General features: G+C 37.3%; 1 protein-coding gene across 1 annotated transcript in view; it reads left to right on the forward strand.

The window, feature by feature from the left end:
* The first annotated feature begins 480 nt into the window (after positions 1-480).
* OTOGL (otogelin like) overlaps positions 481-17772 on the forward strand; it is a 133409-nt gene continuing 116117 nt past the window's right edge. The window contains 7 exon segments of the mRNA XM_025992164.2: positions 481-556; positions 1616-1655; positions 2628-2676; positions 7166-7232; positions 9254-9352; positions 10924-11078; positions 16191-16312. Of these exon segments, the coding sequence (XP_025847949.2) occupies positions 481-556; positions 1616-1655; positions 2628-2676; positions 7166-7232; positions 9254-9352; positions 10924-11078; positions 16191-16312 (608 nt within the window).

Raw genomic sequence — 17772 nt, forward strand, 5'->3', positions numbered from 1 at the left:
TTTTATTTCACCTTTTTTTTTTTTTTTCAAAGGACAGGTAATTATTTTATGAATAAAACACAGATAATAGATCAACAATTAGGAATAATGGTTATCTTCTGTGACATCAGGAGATAACAATAGGCTTTTTGTTTTTTTGTTTTTGCTGCTGCTGTCTCTAGAAGTTGTAAAGGGCTAATATAGGATAAAAAGGCATGTGATGTGCAGGAGTGGGGTAAGGTGTAACCAATACGGGCTTAGGTAAGCAGCTGCCATGCATCACTAATGAGAGACTCAGCTAAAGGGTTGGGGTTGCCTGCAAACTCTAACGCTTCAGATGCTGTATGTAGTTAGAAAGACTGGAATTTCTTTTTGAATTACTTTATTACAAAGTTATATTTACAAGAATTGGAGCACTCTACAAATACGGATACTTCTACGATGCCATCATAGTAGAGGCCAACAATTTGGTTGCATTTCAGGGAGAAAAGCTCCACTGAAATGAACATTGTGAGGAAACTCAATTTAATGATACCTCGGAGTATACTCTTGCTTCATATACTGTTTTCTTTACAAGGTAAGAACTTACGTGAAATTTTACCTTATTTATTGTGTCTTAATTTCTCTTGCAAGTACAATGAACAGTTTTCCCTTGTACTGGAAATTACTTTGAAGTCATTGGAATGGATATATACTCAATGACACCCAGACCGTCTTTCTGAAAATTCTTAGTAATATAGATAATTTGGGACTTATCATCTTTTGACTCTTTCCTTCAAATGTTAAAATTAGGCTTTTCTCATGATAAGCAAGTATAGTGGGAGAAACTCTGATTTTATTTTTTTCTTTTCTAAAAGATGATTTAAAATAGCTGTCTGTATAACTTAAACATTTGAAATTTTATAATTAAAGAGAAATCAAGTCCTTAACCTTCCGTCATGCCATCAACCCGAAGAATGGCAAAAAGTTGTTTTTAAGAAGGACTTTATCACTTAGGGCTAATAATTGATTTTTTTATTATTTTTACGGCGATTTTATTTATAAATTAATGTTTATAAAATATTTTCAGGAGGAGAGCATTTATTTACCTTCACTTGTTAATTTTTAATCCCTGAAAAGAGCTGTATATTTTGGGGTTTGTAGGGGAAGTGAGAGGATCTACTGAAATGTAAGACTAGAAAGATCATGGACCCTGTCTTCCAATCCTTGGAGTAACTGAAATTCCAAGGAGAAAATGACATAGAGCATTGAGAGCTGGAGGGTATTTAAAGATGCACTTGCCCAATACCATCATTTTTTAATGTTTTTTGCTAGCTTGCCTAAGCTTGGCATTTACTAAGTGGTAGGACCAAGACTAAAACTTGGATCTCTGACTCCAATTCTAGCGCTTGTTCCTCTGTATTATGTCTCCATGAATCTAGGTACACTGTTCCTTCTATCCAGATTAAAATTCCCCCTCATGTCTCACAGGGAATTTGCTGGTCGAAATCCACTAGAAAATGCAAATTAACTCATAGAATTCAGTCTAAGATTTAGAATTTAGGTTAAAATGATCCATTTAATAACCAGAACATGGGACCAAGAAAATTGTATAATTTTTTCCCCATTCTTATCTTTATATATTTATCTCTGGCAGGATATATTTGTGCGTCATCCATCTCGACAAAAGTATCAAAGTGAGTATTTTTTGCTCTTTCTGTCCTCTAAAACATAAAGTTAATGGGAATGAGCATAGCTCAGCAGATAAATGTATCTGCTTTTGGAAAAACAATTAAATATTTTAGAATATAAGGGCATGAGATGTAGTTCCTTCAAAAACAGTTCCATGAATTAAAAATTATCAGCCATTCGTTTTCCTATTTGTGAAGAAAAAGTCTTTCTTTTCATTTTAATTATAAGACGGGTTCTTGGTGGTGTCCACTGACTGTAGATACTAAGGAGATATTACTTCAAAGGTTTATTTATTTATTTATTATTATTTTTTTTTACTTCAAAGGTTTATAAAGAGGTTATGCTGGGTAATTTCTCCTTTTATATTGTTATTATTAATATACATTGTTGATTATATATGTGCTGTATCTTAACATAGAGTAAAACAATTTCTAATGATAAAAACAACAAAATTGTTCCAGCAGGAAAATCATTTTTTGGACTAACCCGATCTGGTTAATGAAAAGCAGAATTGTATTCATCATTTGATTTTGATAAATCAGTTTGATGTCTTATTCCCATTAACGTTAATCTATGCTTTATGATGTGGAAAGAGAGAACTATTATGTTTGGAGAAAGTGAATACTTACCTCACCAGTTTTATGGAGTCGTGTGGAGAAAAATATTGTGTGTGTCAGTACTACAATATTACATGATTTTGTTTATTTCTCTATTTTGAAGTTCCTTCCTAAAATTCAGTTTACGTCAGAGATTGGAGAGATCTGGGGACACTCTTGGATTTTGTAAAATGAGACAGCACCACCACCCAAATCTAACCCCTCCAAGAGGGGAGGGGGACTTTTTAATGTTAAACCAAGAAAGACCTCTTTGATAAAGTGATGGAAATCAGGAGGAAAACATCAGCTCTCTCCTGGGAAAGGCTTGTTCAGGTTGCTTAGGGGCCTTTGACTATACAAGTTCTTTTTGTTTTCTTCCAGAAACGGGCTTAATGAAAATCGAGAGAAAAGAGCTCTTTTAGCAGCCCAGGTAGGTTGTGCCTCAGATGGAGAGAGGCAGAGAAATAATCCATTCTGCTTCGGGACTCTGCTGTCACTTCAACAATGAGACCTTTGTGAAGGGGAATAAAATGCTAAAAACAAGACAGGAAGGAGATAGAGGCAAAGTAACTTTTCTACTGCCTTTCTGCAATCCTCAAATTCATGCTTAGTTCACATTTACTTGTTCGGTCAAGTGCTTTTTTGCTCTTCACCTCAGATACCTAGCGATCGGCTCACAGCATGTGTGGGAGGTTTAATCTCATCTACTTGCCAGAAATTTTTTAATTGGTTTAAAAATTCAGCATGATATCAGAGCAATGACAGTTGGATAAATACAAGTCAAAGGGGGCAGAGAAAGGTATACATGATCTGAGTATCATGGCATCAAAAGGGCATCAGAGGTGTTCTGACAGCTTTTATAATGTCTGACAAATCTCAGTGACAGACACTTCTGGAAAGGTAACCTTCATTTTTGGAGGGGCATGTAGCCCTGAATCTGAGAAGGCCCTCCTACCTAGGTCCCCTTATATAAAGGATGTTGGATGATATAATTGCAATATTTTCAAACTACGATTGGAATGTTTAAGGAAATGAGTTTAAAAAATATTTCTCTGTAAAAGATAGTTGGGGAAGTATAGAATCCTAACTTAAAGGCATTTATGGGAAAGTAACGTGATTTGCGTATTTATATAGCAAATGGCTTCTGTATTCAAGGAGGCTTTTGTCAAATCCTGAATTGCAATAAATTCTGCTAGTATTTTCTGGTAAATGCCTGAATTTGTATATTTTTGCTGTTAATTGAAGAGAACTGAAAATGGATCTGATAATTTAAAGGACGGAACTAATTTATTCTTATTCAAAGTAGAAATCTTTTTTTTTTTTTTTTTGCTACTGAAATGGGCAAAAGATTGTCTAGAAAGGAAACACTTTTTTCCCTTAAAAATGGTGTTTTGTGTACTTAAGTATTTATGTATCATGTGCAGTGGTTAAAATGATTTTTCTCTGAGAAATTTAACTAAATATTTGTCAGTTGACCATATTAACCACAAATAGACATCAGCATGACTCAGGAGAAAATCCAATTTTGGAAAAAAATGCATTTTGGTTAATCCATTAGTGTCAAAAATCTGTGAAATACACCCCTAAGTGATCACATAAAGATCCGTGGATGAGGTTATACTGTTTTCCATTTAGATATTCCTAGAATTTGTATAATTTACCCCAAAGGAGTTACCTTTGGTTAGCTAAGTGAGGGACATGCTTACCTTCTCGTGACTTCTCTTTTAGAGAGAATGGAGAGCAGGCCATCTGCACCTGCTCTATTTCCTGCAGCTAGTGAACGTGCATCACAATTATTTAACATCTGAACAGGTTTTAAAAGAAGAAATGCTGAAGAAGGGCAGTGAGATTATAATCACAGGTCGCACTGTTGAGGATTGAAATTTCATCTGTCCTTAGGGCATTCTTGTCCACTGATTCACAACTCCTGCTCTAGGAAGACGGAGGGAGCCCTGATGGATAGATATCTGTGCAAGTTAGGATTCAGAACTATGTTGGCAAAGATGAACAATGAGCAAAGAAAGGATAGACACGGACTTCTGTCAATGGTGTATTTGTAGGCTGCAGTGATTTCTCATCTAAAGACTGCCTCTCTGTGCTTCCCACCCTTCTGTGGAGATGTTATCAGCAAGGAGAAAGAATGGGCTGTCATCTTTTATCAGTGATGTGGATGTGTGCACCCAGTGCCTGGAATTCTTTTGCATTTGTGTTACATTGCAAAATTTTTCTCCTGAAAGCAAGTACTGAGACAGAGACTTATGTGCAGCCAATTTATTTGGGAAGTGGGCAAATGGGAGAGAGAGAGAAGTGAGTCCAGAAAGGAAGCAAATCTAATAGAATATGTTAAGGAGGGGCTTCTGGGGCTGAGTGTTGGTGGGGGGCCCCTGAGGAGCTGCGTAGAATGAGCATTGTTTCTGCAAGGGATGGGGGGAAGCTAGGGTATTTATCTACTGATTCCCATCTCTCATTGATTGAGGGTGGCCTCCAGGGAGCCTTATAGCCCTGGGAAGGCATTTTCTGTGGTCTCTCCTGCTTGGATTCTGTTCTGAGACAGAGACAGGGAAGCCAGGGCTTGGAGTTGAAGTGTCTCCATGGGCACAGAAACCCAGATGCAGGTGGGCTGAGAGGATGTGGAGGGAGATTCAACAGAATCTTTTATAGTCATGGTTCTAAACAGACTTGGCAGGCAGATCATTCCCATTTGAGTAATGCCTATTTTCAGTTCAGCTGGTGTTTTTTGATGACATATAAGAACTGCATTAGAGACATAACATGAGTAGCAGTGCTTATTGTCTAGATACTCAAAGCCTAGTGAAGGAAGACCTCTAAAGAGGTCATTTCTGTGTTACTTGTTCATTGAATCTAAGACCCCATCAATTATTTGCCATTATTTATATGACTTAAAAATAAAAGTGCTCCCAATTATACATATAAGGTGCCATTCTGCATTCAGGTTGGTTAGAAAAGTAAAAGCTATGTATGTGCCTTGTCTTAGCATTGGTCAAATGTGGTATGATGCGTGGACCTTGTGGTAAATAGGATGCTGAGGTAACTAGGGTGCTCTGTGACCAGGAGGCTGGTGTGCTAAGCACCTGTAATTTCCATGGAGGTATAGCCTGAGTCAGGTGAGAGGATATGGAGCAAAACAATGATGTATTCTAGTGTTGGTCTATTCTTGTCTGACATATTCGGTTTTTGCCTAATAATAAAAATAGGTAACATGTTTGCAAACCTGTTATGTGCCCAGCACTACTCTTGGTGCTTTACTTACACCATTTCATTGAATACAATTCTACTCTTATTCCATTTGACAGATTGGGAAACTGGGGCTGAGCAGGTTACATCATTTGTTCAAGGTTACTAAGCCTATATGAGGCAGAGTTTAAGCCACAATATATTTTTAGTGAGCATCAGAGAGAAGTCACTGGTGCACCTCACTCCGGTGCTTAGGAATATTGGTAGCTGCGCTAGAGGTAGACAGTTGGAAACGCTATGGCTACAGAGATGATAAGATTTGTTGTCTTGGGGGAATCAAAGTCATAACTTTTTATGATTTTAACTTAATTTGAAGACAGGTGCAAAGGCAAAAATGGGAGACTGAGCAGTGAGGATAGAACCTGGGAGGAACGAGTACTGGAAACAGTGAAGTTGGAGCCGTAGTGCTGTGCAACGAGTTCAGGAAGGAGTGTTGAAGTGTGAGGGAGAGTGTGGGAGTCTCTTCCCTGACCTGGGGCAGATGTGGCTCTTAAAAGAATAAATACTTCGATGAAACAGGAAAATGGCAAAAGAAAACTCAGTGTGTAGGAAGGAAACCAGGATCTGTTGAGGTAGGACTTTGACCCGAAATCACATTCCTTGTCCCCCCTTTCTCCTTGCACTTCACCCTTTTCAATTTTTCTAAGAACGTCGGTATTCAATTTGACAATTATGTGGCAGATCTTGGGAGTGTGTGAACATAAGAATGCTTTTTGGAAAGGTCATTGCTTCACACCATACACTGAATTGTCACCGAGTTTGAATAAAAATCTTTAATTGATTAGATTTAGTAATCCACAATTACTTGCTAGTAAGCTATCTTGACCTCCAGAAATTTTAAGGTTTATCTGGGTTGCTTAGATTAACATAAATCTCTTTATTGCTGATCCTCAATGTGGGAGTCACTTCACTGGAAATTTTACATACATCACTTTAATTTATTGTCATAACCGCACCATTAAGTAGGTACCATCATTCCATTTTACACACAAGTAAAAGAAGGCTCTAAGAGGTTAGGAAGCTTTCTTTCTTTTTTCTTTTTTTCTTTTTTAAGAGGTTAGGAAACTTGCCTAAGAGTATATGATGTTCGAATCAGGACTCTAATCCAGGTCTGACTGGTTCCATAATTCATACTCTTAACCATTACCCTAAAGTGGGGCGTCTATAAAAAGATATATTTGAATGTTCTATGAACTTTAAAGTGTCAGTTCTTTGGAGACTGAGGGCAACACATGCACACTGCAGCAGCAGAAGCTTCTGTGGATGGTGTCTTCACAGATGGCTCTGCAGGCCATGTGGACATCCCTGTCTGCTGGTCCATTGGCCCTGTGCATTTTCTCCAGACCCTTCTACACTTGAAATATTCAGAGAAGAGCATCTTCTGTAGGCAGAGCAGACAGTGCAAAGATTAGACTTTACCCAGGCTCTTTTTCAGGGAGGACAGAGGGGCAGGGGAAGAACTGAGCTCAGGGAAATTAAAGACTCGTCAAAGCCAGGTAAGAGGCAAGACCAAACCAGGTCAGAGGGCCTCACTGAAATTGCCTCCATAAGCCACAGAGTCAGCACTTTATAATTTCTGCATCTGTAACTATTTCCCAGACTTCCTGTTTGACTTGAATTTGAATAATTTAACCGTCTTGAATTTTTATTTCTGTCTTTCAAAGTTGGAAGCAACGTCTCCAAGATATTTCTTCCATGAAGCTATTAACTGGGGTGAAAGCAAAATAAAAGGTGGGTGTCACACCTTCATTTTTGGATTTGCTTTCTTAAAAGTCCCCTTTCAGGGATATATTGAATTAACTATTCCCACTTAATGCATAGAGAAAACTGAGCCAGGATGGTAATAATAGTAATAGTATTACTATTAGTGGTAATAGTAATAATAGTAATATTATTTCTAATATAGCTTCCTGACCAGTAATAACTACATGGACAGGAAGAAATATCACTGGGTATCAGACAACTTTGTTCTGAATCATTTACTGGCTCCTTGATTCCTTGGCCTCCTTATTTTTGCTTACCTCTCTCCCATTTTCTTTTTTTTTTTTTTTAATTTTATTTATGGTAGTCACAGAGAGAGAGAGAGAGGCAAAGACACAGGCAGAGGGAGAAGCAGGCTCCATGCACCGGGAGCCCATTGTGGGATTCGATCCCGGGTCTCCAGGATCGCGCCCTGGGCCAAAGGCAGGCGCCAAACCGCTGCGCCACCCAAGGATCCCCCTCTCCCATTTTCATTAAGCAGAATGCTGATGAGAGTTTGAAATTTAATTCAAGTTTTTCATTTTACTTAAGAGAAGAGCAATTCCTGGCTAGTTTTGGTTTGATGCTTGTTTCCAGGAGAATAAACTGGGCTATAAATAAATTTTTGAACGGGATCCATGTGTCTAGATGTTTAGAAATGTATTTATTTATTAGCTATTTATATTAAAAACATAAGATTGTGATCTAAGATAAAATTTAAAGGGGAAAAACTGCATTTAAATTTGTGAAAAACATAATTTTTTACCTGTGTTGATGATCAAAATGGAAACAGCTCAGTCTTCTTCAGTTAGAGGTACTTAGAGAGTTGTAGGTCTTTAAATGTAAAGAGACATTTTAGATCAATGGACCTTAAAGGGAAAAGGACAATGGGATTTCCTAATTCTTGACTTGGGCAGAATTGTGGATAAATCATCGCAGTTAGTTAACTGCCTTCCATGACCTTAACATAGTCCAGAAAGCTACTACTTTATGGTGACTCAGAAATGTGTTCTCTTGATGTGTTCCTTAAATTCTTCCTGCTTGAAATTTGCCAATTGCTCCTGTCCCCTCTCCTTATTAGAGGAAAAATTTTCACTGTGATTCATTTGCATTTTTCAGACTCACTCAGAATCTCATAGTTTCTTGCTTCCTCTTTTCAACAGAATCCTTTGGGGAAATTTTTCTTTTGGTGATGGCCTGTCATGACTTTGGTTTACACCCCATTAAAATTAAGTATGGGTCAGAAAGAATGTATTATTTGTAAATGAGCCAGAGGATTAATTAGTACACACACTTTGAATGAAATGGTTAACTATCCTTCTCAAAAGTGAGAGTTTCCTTTTGAGGTTTTTTTTTTTTTTAAGATTTATTTATTTATTTATTTATTTATTTATTTATTTATTTATGATAGACAGAGAGAGAGAGAGAGAGAGGCAGAGACACAGGCAGAGGGAGAAAGAAGCAGGCTCCATGCAGGGAGCCCTATGGGGACTCGATCCCGGGACCCTGGGATCATGACCTGAGCCAAAGACAGATGTTCAAGCACTGAGCCACCCAGGCGTCCCCCCTTTTGAGTTTTTTAATATTTTGCCTGATTCCTCGAGCTAATGATGGCTGCTATTCTTTAACACAATACTCATTCCTGGAGATAGAGCCCTTTGGACGTGCAACTGGGGCCAAACTCCATCAACGGAATCTTCTGCAGCTTGTGTATTTCTGGTTCTCATCATCTGGGACAAGGATTCCTTACATGGGAACTTGACCTTTCGATTGCTTGTTGGAAGCTAACCTTTGCTCTCAGGGTAGTTTGAGATGTGAAAGCCTGTCTTTCTTGTTTCACAGCACACATAATGAAATGAACTAGATAGAGACTTGACGGGCTTAATTCTTTAGCTCATCAAGGCAAAAAGCCCAGGGTTCTGTCCAAGCTAAATCCTGACATATTATGTTTATAAGAACTGATGCACGCCAGAAGATAACTTATTATTATTATTATTTTTTTCGTCCTTCAGGTTCTTGTCCTCATGAATGCCTTAATGGGGCTTTCTGTTCTAAGACTGGTACATGTGACTGTCAAATATTTCAGGCACTTGGGACACGGTGCCAGATTGGTAAGTTTCAGTGCCACTTGAGAGAATTATAAGTCAAGGAGCACTTTAAGGTGCAATTTGCTTTATCGGTGTTCATGTGCTGCGAGTTGTGGCAATCGTGTTAGATGTTAACTAGTCTACATAATTCACTCGTATAAATTAGAAACAGTGTAAAAGAAAATACATACGTCCACTTTCTCACTGATCTCTACCACTTTCTCAAGTATTTTTTCCACTTCAAGGATGGAGGATATTAGTCCATTAAACCAGGTTCTTATTCTTTTCTTTTCTTTTTTTTTTTTTTTTTGCTTTATAAATTAGATTTGTTATTTAGAGCCACTCATTCTTTTTGATTTCGAATTAGTTGGCCATTCTGTCCATAAAATTGAAACAGTTTTGAAAGCTCTTCAAAGACAGGGGGTTCTCTAAAAATATTTTTATCCACAGTGTCTAGGATAGGCTCCCACATTAATAATGATAAATGCCAATTTGTTGAATAAATATATTTATGGAGTCTCTACTGAATGTCCGGTCCGGCGCTGGGGATACGATAGCGAGTAATATAGACGTGTTTCTGCCCTCCTGGAGGTTATGGTCTAGAGGAAGGGACCAATGTACAAGGGATACACGTTAATTATACTTGTACCACATGCTATAAAGTACAAGATTCTCGAAAAATCTGTGAGGGAGGTAAAGGCATCCTGTCAGAGAAGACTGGATAATGAACTCTGTGTTTTATCCTGAAAAGGCCAAAGTTGGTCAAGGCTAATAAATTTAGGTAAAATTACAAAGAGAAGACACAATGATTGTGTCTTATCTCCGTGTTTCCTATAGCATGTATTAAAATGCTTTACATTGAGTGCTCAGTAAAGGTCATTGATTTGCATATTACTCTAAAGGGAAGGGTCTAGAAAATCAAAATAGAAGAGAGGGTTCTCCACAAGAGAAGGGACGTAGTCATGGAGACAATAGGAGATGAAGTCATACAATTTAAGATGAATATTGCTTGAAATTTGGCCAGTTTAAGGCTATGAATTCCTAAATTCCAACATACTTTGGATGACTAATGCTCCCTGTCCTGAGGTCTCAGACATCATATAAACATGCTCTTTCTGTTGTCAGTGGTTATTTTTCTCTGTGGACACTATTAAGATATTTTTGAAAGAAGTACAAAGTCTGGAGCACTCTAATGCTTCCTATGCAAATTTTTAGGCCACTCAGTGGTGACATTTCTTTCTTTTCTGAGCCATTGTGTTTGTTTTGTTACTATTACCTTCTTTTACTGTGTCATTTTCCCTACTCTTCTCTTCTTTCAGTCTTCCTTTGGAAGCAAAAGCTAAGGAAGTTTCAAACATAAAACCTTTCTTCGAAACAACTTGGAGATCATATTACCATATTTTCCTTTAGGAGAGCTTAATAGTTTTGAGGGCAACTCATAATTTTGTGTTGGTTATTTCTTTCTGTGTTATTGACCACTAAAGTAGAAAGTATTTACTTTAATGAAAATTAGAATCACTTACCATAACTGAACCTTGCCAGAAATAGGGTATAATTTCTTTTATTCTACTAAATATGATCCTTTTTTTTTTCAGTGCCAAACATGGGCAATGGCAGAGATGGGATTTGCAAAACCTGGGGACAGTACCACTTTGAAACTTTTGATGGCATTTACTATTATTTCCCAGGAAACTGTTCTTACATTTTTGCAAAGGACTGTGGTAATTTGGAGCCTCGATACACAGTATGGGTAGGTGATCCCAGGGTATAATTAACATAAAGATTTTTTTCCTGACAAACTCTATTTTTATTTTTTTAAGATTTTATTTATTTATTCCTGAGACACAGGGAGAGAGAGAGAGAGAGAGAGAGAGAGAGAGAGAGAGGCAGAGACACAGGCAGAGGGAGAAGCAGGCTCCATGCAGGGAGCCCGATGTGGGACTCGATCCCCGGACTCCAGGATCAGGCCCTGGGCCGAAGGCAGGCGCTAAACCACTGAGCCACCTGGGCTGCCCCAAAGTCTCTATTTTTAAAGGACTGGACGAACGATGGAAAATACACTATAATCATATCATGAATACTCAGGGCTCTGACTGGGGAAAGAGAAGGATTGGTTCTTAATGGGATATACCCAATTTGTAACTAAACTGAGTATATTCCAATGAGATGGAGCCTTGGACTGAGAGAGGAAGGGTTTGGATCCATGTGGGAGAGAGTTAGAGGCAATGCAGGATGTCTATATCAACTCCAGTTGATATCCCCATTCTTTAGATTTTATTCAAACATTTTAAGAGGGAGTGGGTTTGGGCACTAACCAAATTACTCCTACACATTTCCTTCCTGTCACTACCACTGTGATGTACCCCTGGGGTAATTTTTTTGAAGGCCCCCTTTAGTGTAAATCAGGAGACAGAGCACAGAAGCACGGGCCAAAGGGCACAGAGACAGGCAGCTAGTTACTAGGTTGGTCCATACTATATGCTTGAGCTCAGAGAGTTAGTGCTTAGTTGAATTCTCTATTTGGAAGAATTCTTAAGAGACAGCTCAAAATGCAAGGTGCAGTGACTAGTGACTCTAGTTGCAGTAAAAAAGTCAGGGACCTCTTTCCCTGTCTCACTACCTTCCCCTGACTTTTCTCAGCTATCTCAAAGCCTAGTCAGGAAACTGCTGTGCTGTCCTGTTCAGAAGCTAAAACCCTCCATAGGTGACATTTGCTTGAACCTCTGTTTCCTTTTCCCCTTTCTACCTTACATTGGAGTTGCCTAAATTCTCCTCTCCTAGGTGGTGCAAATATTAAAAAGTAGGCCTTGAAGCTTTTTAAGAGCAACAAAAGACTTGTGACCCAGAAAGGAAATGAGGCCTATTGAAAGTTAACTTATGGGGCATAAGGATAAAAAGTTCTGTGTCTCTCTAGAAGTTAGTGGCACGCAGCTTCAGTATTTACCGGGCTTTTGTTTCCAATCAATTATTGTCTGTCTCACTGGGTTTATCACTGTAACACCTTCTAACACCTTCTGACTCCCTCATTGAAATGTTCGTGTCCAGGGTCTCACCCTTTTGAAGAATAAAGTGTCAACTAGATAATCTATCCCTTGATAATAGCACACAATGCTGAACTGTGCTCCCAGAGTTAATTCTGTTTCTACTTGGCTCTGTTTTGGCTGCTGGAATCTTCTTTCTAGGCAACAAACCCATCTGCTTTATTTTTTTTCCTTATTTTTTTATATAAATTTATTTTTTATTGGTGTTCAATTTGCCAACAATCCATCTGCTTTAAATGTCATCTTTCCCCTGATTATAGAAGTAGTCTCTTTTCTTTCTTTCTCTTTCTCTTTTTTCTTTTCTTTCTAGGAGATTATAGAAGTAGTCCCTTTTCTTTTCTTTCTCTTTCTTTTCTTTTTTCTTTTTTCTTTTCTTTTCTATGATTATAGAAGTAGTCCCTTTTCTTTCTTTCTTTCTTTCTTTCTTTCTTTCTTTCTTTCTTTCTTTCTTTTCTTCTTTCTTCTTTCCTTCTTTTCTTTTTTCTTTTCTTTTTTTTTCTTTTCTTTCTAGGAGATTTTTAAAATTTATTTGAGAGATAGATAGATAGAGAGAACATGAATGAGAGATGGGCAGTGAGAGATGGAGAGGCAGGCTCCCTGCTGAGCAGGGAGCCCAACTTGGGGCTCAATCCCAGGACCCCAGGATCATGACCTGAGCTGAAGGCAGACCCTTAATGGACTGAGCCACCCAGGTGCCCTGAAGTAGTTCACTTTTCTTATAGAAAATTTGAAAACTTCAGAGAAGTCTAAAAAAATAATGTTAGAATTGCTGCTGTATAGACTTCTATATAGACCACATCTTCTTTATCCATTCTTTAGTCGATGGAATTTGGGCTATTTCCATAGTTTGGCTATTGTTAATAATTGTGGGGAGATGTGCCCCTTTGAATCTGTATATTTTTAATCCTTTGGGTAAATACCTAGTAGTGCAATTGCTGGGTGGTATTTTTTAATTTCATTTTTAACTTTTTGAGGAACCTCTGTACTGTTTTCCGGAATATTAGTGAGCCATCAAAAATAATGAAATCTTGCCATTTGCAACAACATGGATGGAGCTAGAGTGTATCATGTTAAGCAAATTAAGTCAACCAGAGAAAGACAAATACCACATGGTTTCACTCACTTGTGGAATTTAAGAAGCAAACAGATGAACATATGGGAAGAGGGAAAAAAAAGAGAGGGAAGCAAACCATGAGAAACTCTTAAGGGTAGAGAACAAACTGAGAGTTGATGGATGGGGTGTCGGGGATGGGCTAGCTGGGTGATGGGTATTAAGCAGGCGCTCTAGATGATGGGCACTGGGCGTTATATGTAAGTGATGAATCACTAAATTCTACTCCTGAAACCAATGTTACACTATATGTTAACTAACTAGAATTTAAATAAAAAATTGAAAGAGTTAACCGCTGCTGAGTTCTTCTACTCTTTTTACCTCTGAATTTTAAACACATTTATAATCTTGAAATCATACTATGTATAATTTTCTGTCGTGGATTTTCACCTGGTAGTTACGTCAAGAACTTACCTCCATGTCAAGTATTCTTGAAAAACTAAAATTTTGTTAGCTGTATTTGTTCCAACTTATGGAATACTCAAGTTATTTACTTATGTCCTGTTCTAGAAATTTAGATTTTAAAAAATATTTTCAGGGACACCTGGGTGGCTCAGTGGTTGAGCGTCTGCCTTCGGCTCAGGGCTTGATTCTGGGGTCCTGGGATCGAGTCCTGCATCGGGCTCCCCTCACGGAGCCTGCTTCTCCCTCTGCCTGTGTCTCTGCCTCTCTCTCTCTCTCTCTCTCTGTGTCTCTAGTGAATAAATAAAGAAAATTAAAAAAAATTTTTTTCAGTATCATAGTAGACATTTTGACAAACGTCTTTATGCATCTATCCTTTTTATATTCCTGATCCTTTTCTTTTTCTTTCTAAATTTAATTCTTTTTAAATTTAATTTTACTTTCATAAAAATAATACATATACATAGTTAAAAAAATTCTTCTAAGGCATGTGAAGCGAAAATGTAGCCCCTGCCTATCTTGACTCTCAACCCTAGCTAAAATCTGGCTCCCCATAGGCATTTCTTCAGCTCTTTTTTAAAAAAATTTAATTTAATTTTTTTACTTCTTTTTATTTCTTTTTTTTACTTCTTTAAGCTGTTTCTAATTAATTTAATTTAATTTAATTTTTTTTACTTTCTTTTTACTTCTTTTTTACTTCTTTAAGCTGTTTCTTCTGGCTTTTATCGTACATGCCAAAATATGCTATTATTTTTTTAATCTTTCAAAGTTAGGCCTTACTCAGTCATTTCCTACTACAGGGATGGAATCATCTTTGTTGTACCACCCTTCAGCCCCTAACTTACACACACATACATACACACAGACACACACATATTTTCCTTCCCTCCTCTTTGCAGTCATATCACATTTTAGGTTAAATGATATCTGGTTTTTAGATTATTGTCATTTAAATATTGTAAATATATGAATTCATATAAATATTGTTTAGAGATAAGCCCAATAGTTTGTTATGATTTTATTTTTCTTCTTTGTGCATTTGTATAGAATTAGCAATTATTCCATTTTTTATTTGCTGCATTTTCTATACTCCAAACACTAATGCTTCTTTTTCTTCAAACTCTTTAACTCGATAAATTTCTTCTCAATATGGTCAGATATTTATAGTTTGCTTTTTGAATCTTTGAAATTAACTTTGGAATAGAGTAAGATAATCTAACATTCTTCTCCTTCCTTCTCTTCTTGTTTTCTTTATTCTTTTCTTTTCTTTTCTTTCTTTTCTTTTTTTTCCCTTTCCTTTCCTTTCCTTTCCTTTCCTTTCCTTTCCTTTCCTTTCCTTTCCTTTCTTTCCTTTCTTTCCTTCCTTTCCTTTTCTTTCTTTTTCTTTCTTTCTTTCTTTCTTTCTTTCTCTCTCTCTCTCTCTCTCTCTCTCTCTCTCTTTCCAGTCAACTAATTTTCCCATCAAGTTCTGAGAAGTAATCTTTGTCTTCCCTAAAATGTTATTTTTATTTTCGGAGCAATTTTATTTTTAGAGAGGTTATTAGTTACTTTCGCAACCTTTAACTATTGCATTGTGAAGAGCTCCATTTCATGAGTCTCTAACATGACACGGACATGAAAACTACAAATATGCTTCTTTGTGGTGCTCTACTGTCTTCCTGTCAGAACTAATTTTTTTCCTGGAACATACCTTGTATCTTTAGAATAAGAAGTCAATCAGAGAAACACAAATACCATATGGTCTCACTCATGTGTGGAATTTAAGAAACAAAACAGTTGAACATAGGGGAATAGGAGGCAAAATAAAATGAAAACAGAGAGGGAGGCAAACCATAAGAGACTCTTAACAATAGGGAACAAATAGGGTTGCTGGAGGGAGGTGGGAGGAGGGATGGGGTAACTGGGTGATGGGCATTAGGAAAGCACTTGTGATGAGCACTGGTTGGTTATGTGCAACCAACAAATCACTAAATTTTACCCCTGAAACTAGTAATACACTATATATGGACTAACTTGCATTTAAATAAAATCTTGAAAAATATATTGACACTCAAAATGTAAAGATCAGCTCATTTAAAAAATATGCTGAATTATCTTGTATTTTATAAAGTGAATTTTGTCATCTAATTTCTGCGGTAAATCCTTTTTTTTCTCTTGAAAATCCTAAATATGGTTGTAATTTTGTAAAATGTCATAGGTCTAACATTGCTGTGGAACAGTAGACAGTCGTTGTGACTTGGCGACTCAAATGAAGGCCTACATATGTGTTGTTGGTTCCTATGCTTTCTTCTCATTTTCCCCCTTCAAGGTTCATAATAGCCCTAAGTGCCGTGGTTCAGTGTATTCCTGTTATCGATCAATCAGCCTCTTCTTTTCAGACCAAGAGGAAATTCGAATTTACGGGCATGAAATAAAAAAGGATGGATTCAGGTAAGATAGGATCAATGACATGATGAAAATAACGTTATGGATTGATAGAATTTCCAAACATCTCACGCCCGGAATTGAATTATGGAGAGTAGGAAGAGAGAATTTCCTTCAAACAATAATCTTAAAGTTATCTCATACAGACATTAAAACTTTAGCAAGCTCCAAGGCCAGTCAGGTGACCAGAATCTAAGCAGTTTAACCTCCCTAGTTTGTACCGGACACACTTATGTTTGCATAGGTACAGATGAGATTATCACATCTTTTTCTAGGAGAGATTCAGGAGGAATCTTCATAGTTCAACCCTTCAATTATTCTTGCCCTCTTTCTTAAATCTTTTCTTTTCCTTTCTTCTTTTTTCTTTTCTTTTCTTTTCTTTTCTTTTCTTTTCTTTCTTTCTTTCTTTCTTTCTTTCTTTCTTTCTTTCTTTCTTCTTTCTTTCTTCTTTCTTTCTCTCTCTCTTTCTTTCTTTCTTCTTTCTCTCTTTCTTTCTTTCTTTCTTTCTTTCTTTCTTTCTTTCTTTCTTTCTTTTCTTCTTTCTTTTTTTTCTCTCTCTTCCTTTCTTCCTTTCTTCCCCCTCCCCCCTCCCTCCCTCCCTTCCTTCTTTCCTTCCTCCTTTCCATCCTTCCTTAGCAGTAACTTAAAATAAAATTAAACCTTTGGAAGTCTTTCCCAGATTTGTGTGAATTAGGCTTGAGTGCCACTTGAGACTTTTCATTAGTGTTCTGACAAAGATTCAGAACCAGTAAATAACTGGCTTTCTTGAATAGATCAGAGGGAGGCCCAGTTTTGCCTTCCTACCTAACAGGAATAAGACCTGGGAGTTTTGGGGAAGGGGATGTTTATAGTTTGAAGAAAGGCTTTATACATATTAAGTAGGAACACTGTGGAATAATCCACCTTCCAATTTAAGTAATTATAGAATTACCCATTTTATAATATTTCTTGGCTGAGCTATGCCAGAAAAAGTAAATTGTGGGATGGAACAATTCTATCATTTAGAATTCATTTGAACCCTGGGGATTCTTTCTGGCACAATGGCTTTACCAAGCTATGTACGTTTTTTTAGTTTCGATTCTTCAAGAGACAGCAGGTGATAGCATAAAGGGTTTTGGTTGAAGTACCAGGCAGCCACTCTGATCTAAGCTTTGTCACAGTCAGGGGACCCTAGGCAGTCCCTCACATCTCTCAGGCTTATTTTCTTGATCATTTGGGCTCTGTATTTCTCATTTTCTTAGAAAAGAAAGCTGAGCCTAAAAAAAGTATTTATTTATTCATGAGAGACACAGAGTGAGAGAGGCAGAGGGAGAAGCAGGCTCCCTGTGGGGAGCCTGTTGTGGGACTTGATCCCAGGGCCCTGGGACCACACCCTGAGCCAAAGACAGATCTTCAATCACTGAACCACCCATGTGCCTCTAAAACTGAGCCTTTTGTTTTTGTTTGTTTTTTTTAAATATTTATTT

The sequence above is a fragment of the Vulpes vulpes genome, chromosome 10, assembly GCF_048418805.1.
Source record: "Vulpes vulpes isolate BD-2025 chromosome 10, VulVul3, whole genome shotgun sequence".
Classification (NCBI taxonomy): domain Eukaryota; kingdom Metazoa; phylum Chordata; class Mammalia; order Carnivora; family Canidae; genus Vulpes; species Vulpes vulpes.